At 42.7% G+C, this 15,864-nt stretch overlaps 1 protein-coding gene across 1 annotated transcript in view; it reads left to right on the top strand.

Moving 5' to 3' along the window:
• The window catches only part of cdk17 (cyclin-dependent kinase 17), a 38,606-nt gene that overhangs the window by 7,863 nt on the left and 14,879 nt on the right, over positions 1-15,864 (top strand). Inside the window, exons 2-3 of the mRNA XM_041964301.1 lie at positions 9,614-9,758; positions 12,772-12,936. Coding sequence (XP_041820235.1) covers positions 9,632-9,758; positions 12,772-12,936 — 292 coding nt within the window. The 5' untranslated portion in view covers positions 9,614-9,631. The remainder of the gene's footprint in view (positions 1-9,613; positions 9,759-12,771; positions 12,937-15,864) is intronic.

Below are 15,864 nucleotides of genomic sequence, written 5' to 3'. Positions count from 1 at the left end.
GACATGAAAATATTGACTCGAGCAGCTTTAAAAACAAAACTGGGGCTAATCTGGAAAGCGTGATGCAATTCAAGCTTCTCTGGCTCCTGCTGCCTGCCGTGCTTCTATCTGTTGCTCTCAGTCAGCATTCCCACACACACACAGACATGTACACGCTTTGGCGCACCAACGACTGTTAGATTGCAGTAGGGCTGTCTACCTGCTGCTCAGGGCTCTCAGAAGTGTGTGTGTGTGTGTGTGTGTGTGTGTGTGTGTGTGTGTGTGTGTGTGTGTGTGTGTGTGGATTGGTTACAATGCCAGTGTGAACAACTGATAAGAGGATCATCTATCCTGCACACGATCTCTGTTTTGTAATTGGAAGATGGGTGAAGTGTATTGCCTTTGGTGTGACCTCAAGCTAACCCCCTCACACAAACACTCATGTACATGCACATTCACTGCACACTGTGTGTTTATGTGCGTGTGTGTGTGTGTATACATACATATATACTCTATATACACACTTGTTTCGAGCCTTACAGTCCTCCCGCTGCAAACAGATGACACTGGAGGTGCAGTCAAACCTCAGTGTGTGTGTGTGTGTGTGTGTGTGTGTGTGTGTGTGTGTGTGTGTGTGTGTGTGTGTGTGTGTGTGTGTGTGTCAGCTGAGTTCCCTGTATGTTTTGTGGCCTGTGGCCTTTGTGTTTGTGTTTGTCATGCGGCAAGACAGCGACAGGGTAATGGTGCGCCACGTGTTGTGTTTACATTTGTTTGTGTGTGTGTGTGTGTTTTTGTGTGTATTCAGCGGGGAGACACTGTAGCCTTCATACCTAAAAATAACGTCCTCCCCCCAGCTCGCCCTTCCTCTCCTCAATCTTTATCTTCATTTTTTCCATCTGTCCCATTAAACCCCAGGATCTGTGTTCTTCTCCTTCCTCCTCCTCTCCTTGATGTTTTCTTTTCTCTTCTCTGCATCATGTTTTTGTTTATTGTTATATAGCCAGATTTAACAGTTTAATGTGAGAAAAAACTGCATTCATTGCTCCTGTAAAAACATGAAACTGCTTAAAATGTGTTTTGTTTCTATACCATCCATTTTCTGATGCTTATCTGAATCTGGGTCTGGGTTGCGGTGGCAGCAGGCTAAGTAGTGTAGCCCCTTAATTCTTCATGGAGGATCCATGGCATGCCAAATAAGATGTATAATCCCTTCCCCACTTATGGTTCTGCCCTGGGGCTCACAGTTGGATGTGCTCGGAAAGCTTCCAAATAGAAGCGTCTTGGAGAGGGCGGCATCCTAATCAGATTCCTGGATCATCTCAACTGGATTCTTTCAATGCGAAGGACCAGCGATTCTATCCCTGGCGCCTTCTGGATATCCTGGCTCGTCCCGCTGTTCCGTAGGCTGAGCTTTGCTTGTGTGTGTGATCTCGATCGTTAGGCCATTATCCAAGACCATGGGTGCGGGTTGGAACATAGATCAGGTGGTAAATTAAGTGCTTTGCCTTCGGGCTCAGGTCCCTCTTCATCACCTGCATTACTGCGGATGACACCTATCTGCCTGCCATGCTCCATTTCACGCTGCCTCTCACACAGGACCCTGGTATACAGGACCTAAACCCTTTCATATGGGGCTGCAGCTCTCTCGCAATCCAATCCACCATTTTCAAGAAAAGTACCATGACCTGAGACGTGTTATTTAACCACACGTGTGTGATGTGGCTCTAGTGATGGCGTTGTTGGTCCCTCGCTGGCCGCTTGGTTCAGCATGTTTGTCCGGACTGAAGTATCTCAACATTGACCTGATGGATTGCCATGAAATGTACTGCAGACATTCATGGTGCCCAGAGGATGAATCCTAATGACCCTTCACTTTCCATCTAGCGCCACCATCTGGTGAAATTATTATTCTGTTATGCAAACTAACATGGTAAACATGGTATATATGCAATACATGCTGAACATCAGCATCCAAATGTCCAATCCAGATGTTCTAGGAACTATACAACCAGAGGAACTAATCTCAGGAACTAAACTAGGAGTTTAAAGTCTCTTTTGGCCTGTTTGCCTTTCCACCACATCTGAAGAGCTGTCAAGATTAGGCAAATAAGACCCACGGCGGATTAAACACTAACAGCAGTGTTTGAAATGCAGTTTTCATGCTTGAGAAAACAACAACAGAGTTATCCTGTTGTTCCTTGTAAGTATTTACTGTTGCATAGATTAGTTGCTTGGGAGACCTTTTAGATATGCTGCTGCTACTGTAGAAATTCTTCTTTTTCTCACTTCTGATGATGCCAGTAGCTTACAGGCACCGAACATGCTGAAACACTCAGACGGGACATGAGGCGCCAACACAAATGGATGATTCTGGTGTCTGTTAAACAGTAGGACTGACACTTTCTCACTTTAGTCTCACTTCTCTTTAAATCTCTCCTATGAAACCTCATGAAACTGTCCTCTCTTGTTCCTCTTCTCTTTGTGCATCTCTTTATCTCCCAAAGGCGTTTTTGCATTCGTGGCCATTGGTAATTTCCTATCAATATTAACATTGCAGCCTTTTGTGCTCTTACAGCGACACACAGGGTTATTTCAGCTCACCCCTCTGGATCAGTCATGCTGAAGCTTCTTTTTAGTTTCTCTCAAGCAAAACAAAGGGTCTTTCAGTGGAAAGCTCCCACTGCACCAGGCAGCAGCGCCGATGCTCTGTTTGTGTGCTCTCATAGCTGCACAAACACATGCTTGTGACTGTACTCGGTAGGGTTCAGCTGGATCGGGCACTTGAAAGCTGATGACAGTGCTAATAGTTTTGATTTGAGGCTGAAGATGCTTTGGGCCGATACTCAGAATTCTTTGGTTTAACTTTTACAGATCAAACATGATTTAAAATTTCGTTGAGCTGTTAAGCGGCCTTCACAGTTGTGGTAGTCAAAGATAACGGGGGGAGGGATTCGTCCACCCTGTGCGTTTTAAGGAGGTGACAGTCTTTGGTGCTCCTGGTCTTTGAAGTCTTTGTAGCGGTGTACATCATGTAGGACAGTGGTGCTTTGATTGTAATGTATACCGGCAATATGAGGGAAACTCCCTGGTTGTGTGTGTGTCTCTCTCTCTCTCTATGATCACAATGATGTAAGTGGGCCTGAGGCAGTGCAAACATTACACTTACCTGTGATCCTAAAACCAGACATTTGTAAATGAGGAAAAATCAAAAGTGAGCACCTGCGTGAGATCAGATTTCGCCTTCAGGCCTTTTTAATCTAAACTGCGGTTGTTTAGCATGTTTGCCACTGTTTTATTTAAACTGATTTCCATTCTGTGGTGTGTGTGTGTGGGTGGGTAGTGAGCAGGCTGTTAATGTGGGCGAAATCTGTCAATGAGAGACATCTGCAGATAACGGGCACTTGACAATTGCATTATTACACCATTTGCAAGGAAAACAAATGTTGTGAAACCAGTTTGTTATTAGATAATACTGGAGATGGGCAGGATGTTCAGAGCTGAGTCAGTCAAAGGTTGAAAACTGAATGAACTTAACGTTAGCCGACGCCAAAGGTTGGAGGAGGATTTAAGTCATTTCTGTTGCCTTCATGGTGAATTAAAACGTCACGGGTACAAGGTTCATTTATTAATCATCCTACAACACAGGGTTGTACGATGAAATGCAAGTTGTAGTCCCGTTATGCCTTTAGGTTGGTGTTAATCTATGTTGTTTTCATTGTCAGCAAATCCCAAAGAAAGCTCAAAACCAACAATGCATTTGCTCGTCTGTCAGTATGACTTTCCTGCTCTGTCTGTAGCTAACAGACGAAGCTAATTCTTTCTTACAGGAGGCTTAAAACTTTAAAAACAGGTCAAAGATATATGGTTTTATTCTTAAAAACGGCTCAGTAAATCCCTTAAAATGCTGGCAGCAGTACTTTTAACAAATGTTAGTGAAACCAGAATAAATAGTGCATTTGTTAGGGACTATTTTCAGCCATGGATGAATACACATTTGGTGCATAAGTGAGTATTTCAAGCAGCAGGACGGTGTACGTGGGATTGACTCAAAATAACTTACAGCGCTCATGTTTGTTGTAATTAGGGAACATGTCACTCAGTGTAATGGCGTGGGTCATTGATTGCTTGTTTTTAATAGTATCTGGTCGACAATGGAGCTCTGTGGCGCAGAGAAACAAGCTGCTGTATATCAGGCTTTGGTAGACAGTCTTTATCGTCACATGAAGAAATTAGTTTTTCTCTACACAAGCACTTCTTTTTAGTAAGTTCGGTTCATTTTTGGTTTTGGTCTTTTTGTGGGATTTGTTAAGAAAATTACAGGATATCATCAATCATTTACACTGCTAAACAGAACAGCAGTCAGTCAGGCGTGGGAATATTACAGCATTTCAGTTTTAACCACTAATAAGTTTTGGCATTGTCCCCATACCACTGCTGCATTCTGACACACGAGAGTGACACAGCATCCTTACGTTGTTTTTATACATGTCCAAAGTCACTTTTGTTTATGAATTTAGTCATAATTGGGTGAGTTTGAGCAGCAATGGTACTTTTGCCTTCAGCCTTGCTTGTTGCCGCTGTGCGTAACACTATGGTGTCATTCCGTCAACAGGTTGGACTGTTGCCATTCAATTTGTACCAATATTATCATGAATATTTTGATATGGCACAACCCTAATTCAAGGAGTTATGTTTTCAAGCCAACAGCTTATGTGCATAGGCAGCAAGTTCTGCAGTATTGGGTAAGCCGACACTGTGTGTGTTGGTCAGGACCAGCAACAATATTGTGATAGCTGCCAGGACGACACAAACCCTGCAGCCAACGACCCAATCAGCATTCAGGAATGAACTACAAATAAAACATAAGCAGTGATCAATAGATCCCTTTGACACATGAGCTCATTTTCCCTTCGGGTTGTGTTCTGTCCTCGCTCCCTCACGTCCGCTCTGCAAAGGGAAAGTGATGGTTCTATTTTAAAGTGGTTGTGATTCTCATATGAGTGGGTCTATTTCGAGCAACGGTTTTAACAGCATTATCTGTTGTCTTCCTTTTGAGAAGACAGCAGCGCTGGCGACTGTTCAGCTTTCCCCTCAGAAATGCCTCTGTTCTTTGTTTTGCTTGTTTTTGCAATCAGATTAAGAAACGTTCGCAGCCGACAGAAGAATTAAAGAGAGAGTTGGTAGTTTTTTAGATAAGGTGGGATGAGTTTCTTTGTGGCATCACTGCATCAGCTTGCTGGCAGAGGCCAAAGGATTCACTGGAAACAATGCAAAACATGTCGTGGGCTGCCTTCTTCTTTTTTTTATGAAATATTTGGAAATATGCTTTTTCACTTTCTTGCCCAGACACATATCTGTCCATTAAACAACAAATGCTCTAGCCAACATCCGGTTAGCTGTTTAGCTTAGCTTAGCTTTAAAACGGGGAACTAACCTGGATCAAAATCCACCCACCGAGTACTTCTCAAGATTTGTTGTCGCCATGAAGTTGCTCAGCAGCAATCTGAGGCGCACAGGTAGTTCTTCTTCTGGTGTTTTTGACAGTTAGGTGCGTCACCACCACCGTTTGCAAATTATGGCTTTCTGTTTTTATCTACACCTTACACAGCATCTCAGCCTTTTTGGACTCAGGTTTGTAGACTTAAGCTCCACAGCTTGATGAACAGTTGTAACTAATTAAATTTTGAAAACATACATTTAATGAGTAAATTACAAAAGAAACATGCAGGTTATAACCCACTGCGTCTCTCTGTCTGTCTGTCTGTCTGTCTGTCAATTTCAATTTTCAATTTCAATAAGCTTTATTGGCATGACTGTAGATCAACAATATTGCCAAAGCCATTCCAAATACAAAGTACAACAACAAAAGTAACCGAGCAAAAACATATACACAACAGATAATTCACACAAAATTAGATTAGCTAGATTTGATATAGAAACATAAAATTAGATATGTACATTAAATAGATAATTAACAATAATAACTTTAAAATATATAATGAAAATAATGAATTTATACTCATGTGTCACAGAACAATTTTTCTGCAACTCATGAATTAAAGAAAAGTCTGTCTCTCGCTCTCTGTGTCTTTCTGTCTGTCTCTCTCTCTGTCTCTCGCTCTCTGTGTCTTTCTGTCTGTTTTTCTCTCTGTCTCTCTCTGTCTGTCTGTCTCTCTCTGTCTCTCTCTCTGTCTGTGTGTCTGTCTCTCTCTCTGTCTGTGTGTCTGTCTCTCTCTCTGTCTGTCTGTCTGTCTCTCTCTCTGTCTGTGTGTCTCTGTCTCTCTCTGTCTCTCCCTCTCCCTCTCTGTCTGTCTCTCTCCCTCTCTGTCTGTCTCTCTGTCTGTTTCTCTGTACATGCCTGCAGTCAGTGATTTCATGGCTCTTGAGCAAACACAAAGACTCCATTATGGCTCCATTTGCTGAAATAAACTCACTTTTTCTTTCCTATTCCTTCCCTTGCTCGTCGTCTTCTTCCTCTTTCCTCCTCCCACCTTTCCTCCTCTTCACATTCACACTTTCACCCACATCTGTGAGAATAAAGCCACATTTTCCATTTCATTACCTCATCCTGATATTCGAGTTAGGAAAGGAGAGGGGGAAAAGTAGAAAAGGGGGGGGGTGAGAAAGGAAGGAAGACGAAGAGTGGAGGAGTGGAGGAGTGTGTGTGTGTGTGTGTGTGTGTGCGCGTAATTATTAGCCTATTAATTAGGCCTTGTCGCCTGTTGCCCCCCTCAGTTTGCCCTTTGAAGTCTTCTCCTCTGGACTACTCACAGTGCACTGGGGGGTTGTTGGGAATGTGGGTCAAAATGTGTGTGTCTAAGAGAATTTCTAGAGATGTTGATGATGAAAAGAGAGAAAGAGAGTCAAGGGTCTTAGTTCTCCCCCTGTGTCTCTCTGTCGTTGGCAGATTGCTTATCCTCCATTTCATGTTGAACCCCCCCCACCCCCAGACACACACACACACATACACACACACACATACACACACACACACACACACACACACACACACACACACACACACATCATTCTTATGTGCCAGATGCTGTACACTCAACACACACACACACACACACACACACAGATACACACACACACACTCAGACACACGTCACATGAGTCTCTTTGTTTTGGTTTGCTGCAGAGATAAAACCCAGCTCTGTTACACTCCTCTACAAGGGAGACAAAGAGCGTTTATCTCACATACAGTGAGTGTGTGTGTTTGGGGAAGAGAATGTGTGTGTGTGTGTTTGTATGAGAGTGTTTCACCAATGCAGTCATTTTATTTTTGCATTGCGATTTTTATGAGCGGGATTTTCAGCCTCATTAGCTGGAATTTTAGGTCCTTTTTTTCCCTGTTACCAGACTGTCTGATGTGTGTGTGAGTGTGTGTGTGTGTGTGTGTGTGTGTGTGTGTGTATTTGTGTGTATGTGTATGACAGCATCAGATCTGCATGCCGATAGGGCCACCAGCATGACACCCCTTCCCTTCAAAAGTGGGATTCAGGTTACTGGGCAACACAACAAACACTTCAGTAGTTGGAAAGTGTTTGGAAAAATGCAAATTTTACGTTAATGGTTTAAGTGAATGGACATTACTTCTACTAAATGAGTCATAATTTCAGTTTTTTCTTGAGTCTGATAGTGGTGTAGATGCTCGTAGCAGCTAATGTAGCCTTGAGGTGCTACCGTTAGGCAGAGGTTGAGTTTTGGGCTCTTTCTAAATCCAAACCCTCAGACTTCTTTCACTATTAGACGTAGGATTTTGTGCAGCTCCCTCCGGAGTTCCCTGTCAATTGACTTGATTAGCCTAAAACAGACATTCTCATCTGGGTATTTTATCTGTATACATGTTTTTTTGGTTTAATATCCAGAAAAAAAATCTATCATGTTTATAAATATTTTGATATAATTTTATAATAACATTTTATCCATATCACCCACCTCTTACCTAACTTGATTTAAATATTACTGGAGTAATATGAACGTAACATTGTGAAAACAACTAAATAACGTCTTAGTCTACACTGAGCTGACAAAACAATTTCAACCAATCGCTTGCTTGTTCCAGTGATTTTGATCATTTCACACTATAATGTCATTCACAGATGGAATTTTCTCGTTTGTCAAGCTTTTCCGTTTTTTTTCAGGACTTCTCATGTCTTCACCTTGACGGTTGAGTCTTGGAAACAGTGGCGGATTTTGACATTTTGCGTTAGATTAGATTAGATTAGATTAGACTTTATTGATCTCACAATGGAGAAATTCAATCCTCCTCCCCCATCAAGCTGTTCGTTACTCAGAATTTCCAAAATGGTTTTGTTGAAATTAATGCATACATTTTAAGATTCAGCATCTGTTAGTAAGAAGAAAAAAAGAAAAAAAAGAAAAGCTCTGATGTAATCTATAACATTAAGTCAGACTATGATTCAAACTATACTAATTCACCTTTTGAAACTAATGCAACATTATATCATACTTATGAATTAAATTTTTAATTAGCATTTTGTCGTCTATTTAGTTCCTTAACAGACAATCTGAAGAGCCCTGTTAACCTATATTCCTGCAGTGCATTCAATATTTATGAAGTGAATCTTTTAATGAATAAATTCTGCTTCCGGTAGCCTGTTGGGCTTTAATTAGACCAACTGCAGCCAGCTGAGTGGAAATTCAGGTCATGTCCCCCCACACATGCACACAAACCTACAAGCATTTTGTGTACTCCTTAAATGTGTGTGTGTTATTGTACAGAACTCGATGAACAGGTTGTGCTTGCGTGTTGGTGTGAGATTGTGGTCGCGCGCCACGACGCTGATTGATGAGGTGATTCTCGCCACGCAGTGCCATGAATGACAAATTGCCGAAGGGGCGTGTGTGAGTGTGTGTCTGTGAAGACAGGCAGATGGTGTCTCATGAGTATGAGGGGAGCTAACGACCTTGAGAGAGGCAGGGAGGAAGGGAGAAGGAAAGAGAGAGAGAGAGAGATGGTGACGGCAGGGGTCAGTTTGTTTTGCGCTGAGGGTCAGGCGGGATGGGCGGGGCATTTCTACTGCCGCTTCCCCTCTGCATTTCCTCCGCTCACCCAGAGTGCCCGTTCCTCTCTCACACACACACACATGCACACACACACACTTGCAAGCAACACAATGAGCAGGGACTGGCTTAAGGCAGACTGCGCAAGGTGTTTCCTGTGACCTCGACGACTGCTGCGTCAACACAAACCCACTCGTCTGGAACAACACAAGCATGAGTTTGCAGACCCAGTTTGACTCTCTCCTCCTTCAATTAGAGCTCATTAATATCTCCCTGTATAAATGTGTGAATGCGTGTGTAAGTGAAAACAGCTGCATTCAAGTCTGTGATATTCATCCTTTATTCATGCTTTGTTCATGCTTTATTCATGCGCTGTTCAAGCATTTGCCGAGTGAATGAATATTGGATTAAAAGCATCTTTATGTTATTCATGAGCTGAGGTATTTTGGATTGTGCCAAAGCTTCTGGAATCCCCCACGCTGTGCACACACGAGCACAACAACAACAACAACCACAGCAGTACCCCGAAATGTTGTTTGCATTTGTCTACTTGCATATCAGTCCAATACTCATGAATGACTGTTGACTGTGTGTCCCGCAGGCCGTGCACTGCCCTGCTATGGAAAAGATGAAGAGGATTAAGAAGCGTCTGTCGTTAACACTCCGCTCCAGTCAGACCATCGACGAGTCTCTGTCTGAACTGGCTGAGCAGATGACCATCGAGGATGGTGGCACCAAGGACAACGGTAAAACTTAAAAATATTCACAACTTTTGAATGTGTGGGGACATAAAACATGGCTGACCAATCAGTGTGGATAAAATCTGTCAAAAACATACATCGTATAGCTGTAAGAGCTCCAAGTGATAAATAATCTGCTTACCTTTATAAAAGAGTAACAATTCATTGAAAACTATGTGTACAGCAGTTAAAATACCTTATAAAGTAGCAGTACAGTTAGTAGAAAACATCTGGGTAAAATCTGTCAAATACCTTGTAATTAAGCTACACTTCATGTTGGAAAAAGCATTAAAATGGTTGTAGAGAATCAGTGCCACAGTCCAACCAGGGGAGGAAATTCCACTGGTCTGATTTTTACAATATCTTCCTGTTCATGTCTGTCAGAAAGCATGTGAAAACACACACACACACACACACACACATACAGAGAGCTTTCAGTATCTTGGTAGCTCTCAGGGGTATTTAAATTATGAAGAAGCTGAAGGTGATGAAGAGAGGGAGAGAGTACAGCGTGTGTCAGTAACAGCTGTAATGGATTTCCAGTGAGTGGCTCTCTATCAAGTTATGTAACAGGAGAAAGCGCAAGAGAGCTAAGTGAACACACACACTCACACGCACACACACGCACATGCACACACAGGTGGGAAACAAACATTCACACACCTTGAGATTCCTTCCTTGAGATCTCTGTGTTATATAATATTGTGCCTGTTTTGGCTCCTCGCTACATCTGTCTGACTAGAGTTTGTCTCCAGTAAGCTGCTGGTGTGATGGACACATGAAAGTGATTCACTTGCTCTTATGATTGACAGCTGCCAGAATAAATGGACATGCACATCCATCTTTTTCAACCTTTCTGATTACAATTGTTTGGCTGTCGCTCGACATCCAGAAAGGCTTACAGTAAACGCAGCAGTAAAATAAATGTCAGTTCCCGGATCAACAAAAACTCCAAGTAGCGCGCAGTAATAGAGGTCAAAGGTCAGAACCATACTGTCTTGAAGAAATCTGTAATCTATGTCATCAAACCCACATTTCTCCATTCCGATTGATTTAATATTAGTACTACTCACTCAACCATGTAAGTTAGATGATTCAGATGAGAAGATTGATACTGCTATCATTTCTGTCCATTAAAGATGGAGCTTCAGCCTGCAGCTGGTTAGTTTAGCTTAGCACAAAGACTGGGAATACTACAATGTGTGGATGAGTGAGTTAAGTAGAGCTGTTGTGAGGTGGGTTTTGTTACCTTTGGACAGAGTCGAGCTAGCTGTTTCCCTTTAACTACCCGATCTGAGTAACACATGTGCGGCGGTCAGGTGCTAACGCCTGACCGATGGGTAATCCCGACCCTAACCAATCGCCAACCACTAGCGCATGCGCCACTCAGGTCGGCCTCCTACTCAGATCAGCCGTGACATTCCCCCATGCTCCCAGTCTGTGTGCTAATCCCCTGCTGGCTGTAGCTTCATATTTGGCATTTGACATGGGAGCAGTATAGATTTTCTCTTCAAACTTTTGGTAAGAAATCCAACAAGCGTATTTCGAATACCAAACAATTTTTTTAAATACTTTTATTTTGGTATCCTTTTCTGCTGAATCATTTCCATACTGACATTGTTACCTCCGTTCATGCACGCTCTACTTGTAATCTTGATATGTCTGACAAACACCTCGAGGCAGCATAATGTTAATTTTGGAGGTTGACATGTGGGAACACAGCACAGTCTGTCAGCTGAGAGTTTAAAAGGTCACGTGAGTTCAAGAAAGTTGGCAAGAGGAAAGAAGAAAGATAACCCCACAAGATGCAACAGACCCGTGGCCTGTCTAATGCAGATCACAATGGGACGCTTTATGACCTGTTTGTGGGAGTGTAGCTGAACTCTGCCTACGGGGGAATACTGGGTTGTAATGCAGTATTTGCATACAGGGTGGCCTTGTCAAATAGGATGGCAAATTTGATTGCTAATTTAGGCGCATCAGTGAGGCTCGAGGTAGAATAACATAATTTCTCTTTGGCTATCAATTTTCTAGTACTAAAACCATTTCCTTCTCCTTCTTGTGCAGCTTGCCAACATTTGTAAGGAAGTGGGTGTGAATTCCCAATTCTGCTGGTTTTGATTTTGGACATCATAGTTGCTTTGACTGTAGTTCCCCTTGAAACGTGCAATGTGTCATTTATGGCCAGAATTTTCGTATAAAGTGCTAAAATTAACTACATCATCAACATAATGTGAAGAAGTAGCAGCTCTGACAGTGCGTTAAAGATGTATATGTACTGTGTTGCTGAGATATATTTGAGGAGATTAATACCACTCTCGTATTTGTTAAATGTGAAGCCAAAAGCAGGTTAGCTTAGCTTAGCAAAAGACTGGAAACAGGGGGAAACAGCTAGCCTGGCATACATAACAACTGTGTGTCAGCTGAAAGCTAGCTTGCAACAGAAATACAGACAGTGTCTGACCTCTGCCTGTTGTTGATGCAGAAGATTCATAAAGTCCTGTGATACACAGAAATTTCATTAGTCAAATAGAGAGATTTTCATCTTGCACAGGTGAATTCACATCTAACTGTATCTGAACACAGCAAATCTTGCCTCGTGGTAAAGATCGTCTCATGGTGTAGGTCTTACATTTTTAACACAAAGAGAATAAAAAGAACTAAAAGCCGTAAAATATAAAACACATTATAAAATACAATCACTTTAAGCTACTCAGTTTCTTTGTTAAATAGCAGAAAAGTTTGCCTTTATTTATACACATTTCTCTGTAATTAAGCCTGATCAGGACCTTGACTTAAATGTCAAATAGAGTTCTGTTGATTTGAACGGAGCTTGGCCACACAGCATGCATTACAAATGAACACGCTGCACGGCTTGAAGAAGACGAGAGCCGATTTTTTGTTTCACCATGTTGGTACCCGATGTGGGTTTTTGGAGATTTGTGATGCAGCTGCAAAGCCTGCAAAGTTTATTTTCAGAAAAGCCAGAACTGATGACAGTTGTTTTGTTGTGTTTCAGAGCCCTTCATGAGGAACGGCCGCCCCCCCACCTCCCACAGCATGCACTCCTTTCTGCACCAGTACACCGGCTCCTTCAAGAAGCCCCCCCTCCGCCGGCCGCACAGCGTCATCGGTGGCACCCTGGGATCCTTCATGGCAATGCCGCGCAACGGCAGTCGCCTGGGTGAGACACACACACACACACATACACACACATACACACACACACACACGGAAGGAAGTGAGTAGTGGGAGAGCAGATGGCATTCAGGAACAAACAGGAAACATGTCACGGTTCTGATATTTCCATCCTGCTTCGTATACTCACAAAGTCATGAGGCAGCGTCTCTCTTCGCCCTCAGCAGGGCTGTTTTTGCCCGGGTGACAGCTGGATGGGGGATTCGGTCAAACATGACGCCGTTTCCTGTGCGAAATGATTCATCACACTGGATCTGTAGCAGTGAGTCTGATCCTGAGGCTTGGATGTTGGGATGATTCAAAGCAGCAGCAGATTTCAAGCTGGCGAATGAGGGTGATGAGATGATTCAGGGAACAGTGTGAAACAGAGGAACAGAGTGTTGTGGGTGTCAAAATCTAGCAGCCTTTGGGTTTTGGAATGTTAAGTCAAGCAAGCCTGGCAGGATCTGGAGAGATGAGCACACAGTCACATTTAAAGCTTATAAAATGTTATAGTGTGGCAGCTAATGCTTGGAAAAGCAGCATGTCTGCATTACCTTACTCAGATGACATGAAAACGTCAAAGTGTTAGTTGGTGCGAATCTTAAAAACCCACAGATCCTTTCTCATTCACTATACTTTGGATTTAGTGCTAATTAGCTGCATGGTAACACGCTAAACTGAGGTGGTGAACATGGTAAATATTGTACAGAATGTAACCATGGTGACATTAGTATTTTCAGATCTTTCGGTCACTGTGTTCCTTTAAGGATACTTGCAGGCATTCATACCAGATTCATCACTGATCTCACACACTGTAAGATCAGTTGCACATCACTGTGCCAGAGACACGCTGCCTTCCACCTTAAATAAGCAGTGTTTGACTGATTTTTTTTTTACCATGAAGTTTTACCATCTAGAGTTTCTGTTGGTAGTAAGTGATATAATCTTCATTATTTCAGTTGTGTGGACCATGATTGGTGCTTCTCTAAGCTAATTTGTGTGGATAGCACACTAAAGGACTTATTGAGCCTCACACTGGACCCTGGCCTAGATAGTGTGACTTGGATCTAAAAACAGGACAGTTAAGTAGGACATTGATGATGATGCTGCTACACGCTGTGTGCTTATTAGCAAAGGTGCTATAGACAGTACGGCGATGGATAAGCAGGGAGAGAGAGAGATCATAAGGTTTCAAGTAGTACAAAAACCTTCCAACAGAGGGAGGGAAGTGAAGGAAGGATGTTTGGAGATGATCAGAAAAGAAAGATAAAAAAAATGGGTGGAGAATGAAATCCTTCAAGGTTTTCGTAGAGAGGAAGTGGCGTGGCAAGGGAAGAGATGTGTGAAAGCAAAAGAAAAACAGTTCAGAAAACAGCTTCAGGGTTTTTTTGAAAAGAAGACATCAAGTTGGGAGGTGAAGAAATGATGGGAAGGAGGGAAAATATTATCATGAGAGAAAAATTTGGAGGAGTTTTTGGAGAGGTTGAGGGTAGATATGAAATAGCAGGAGATAATGGAGAAGTATGTGAAACTTAAAGGAGGTTGCAGGCAAAAGAAAGTAGGACAGATGAGATCATTTGAAGAAGACGAGGCACACGAGTTAGAAAAGCGCAGGTAGCGAAGGAATGTGTGGAAGCAGCAGAAAGAGTCAGGTCGGCCGCTGCCTGTGGAAACCTTGCAAAAGAGAAAGCAAGATAGGAGCAAAGGAGAAATATTCAGAGTGAAAGGGAAATAAAGGGAGAAGTGGGAAGTGAAAGAGTTTGGTGAGGTTTTTGAAGCGGGGCAAAAAACGTGTAAATGAGATACAGAGAAGCGACAGAAGACGGGAAGAGAGATCATTTGGAAGTTTTAAAAAGAGGAGACAAGTTGAAGAAGGAAAGTGGGGCGACAGTGAGCTGTTTTTGAAGGTGTTTATAGAGAGAAGGTAACCAGGTTAGGAGGAGGAGAGAGCGGCAGTTTGAGGGAGAGCGATTGGAGAACATGTTATAAGTTACAGTTACAAAAGCATGCACAGAGCAAGTTCTAAATGTGTGCCCACACGAGCGAGAAAGTTTGGATTTATCGAACACGCATACTGTTGCCTTTACGTTGTGGATCCTTGTATGCATAGGAACAGAAATACCGCCGTATGTGGTAAACTACATCTCTCGTCCTAGCAGCTTTATACTTATTTATTGGGGATGGAAGCAGCAACCATGAAAGAAAAAGATTTAAAAAACATCACAGACAGTGAGTTTAAATGTTTAATCCTTTATCTTTGAGCCCTGTTTGGTTTGGCAACACCAAGTGTGTGTTTAATGCTACAGCTCCCAGAGTGCTGGGAGCAGCTCATTTGTCAAAAATACAACAGAGGAGCGGCTGTTGTATCTGCTTACAGTGCAGCCAAATAAACTCATTTACATTTAATAAAGAAATTTGTCAACAATGGGCCTTTCTCCATCGTGTCCTGACCAACCGTAAGTCCTTTTTCACAGAGCAACAGTGTGCAGTGACAGCTGGGAGCTGGCTACCTTGCTGAGGAGTTGAGGTGTGCAGCCTGTCACCTGCAGCTGTTCATCAGCAGCTCACTGTGACTGCTCCGTCTCGTCCCATTACTCCCTAATATCTCTGGCAAATACACCATATTTCCTGCGACTGGCTCACAATACGAGCCACCCCATATTTTGCCGGAGGAAATGTAGCAGTGACAAAGTACAGCCCTGACACAGCTGCAGGCGAGTGAGCAGTAAACAGTGAGGCTGATATCAGTGAAATAAATTAAAAAAAGAAGTCGCGTTGGGTTGCACACGTGCATCATTTTCTGTGAATCCCTGACAGCGTGGGAATGGCAGACCCCGCCACAAACAATGAAAACTGCTGTTTAGAGCTTTGAATTCACGAAAATCTTATTGATTGTGACTTGAATGGTAGAACTAACTAAACCTGAAAGAGA

The sequence above is a fragment of the Chelmon rostratus genome, chromosome 22 (assembly GCF_017976325.1).
Source record: "Chelmon rostratus isolate fCheRos1 chromosome 22, fCheRos1.pri, whole genome shotgun sequence".
Taxonomy (NCBI): Eukaryota; Metazoa; Chordata; class Actinopteri; order Chaetodontiformes; family Chaetodontidae; genus Chelmon; species Chelmon rostratus.
The sequence above is the reverse complement of the archived record's forward strand: the minus strand, read 5'-3'. Positions and strand labels throughout refer to the sequence as shown.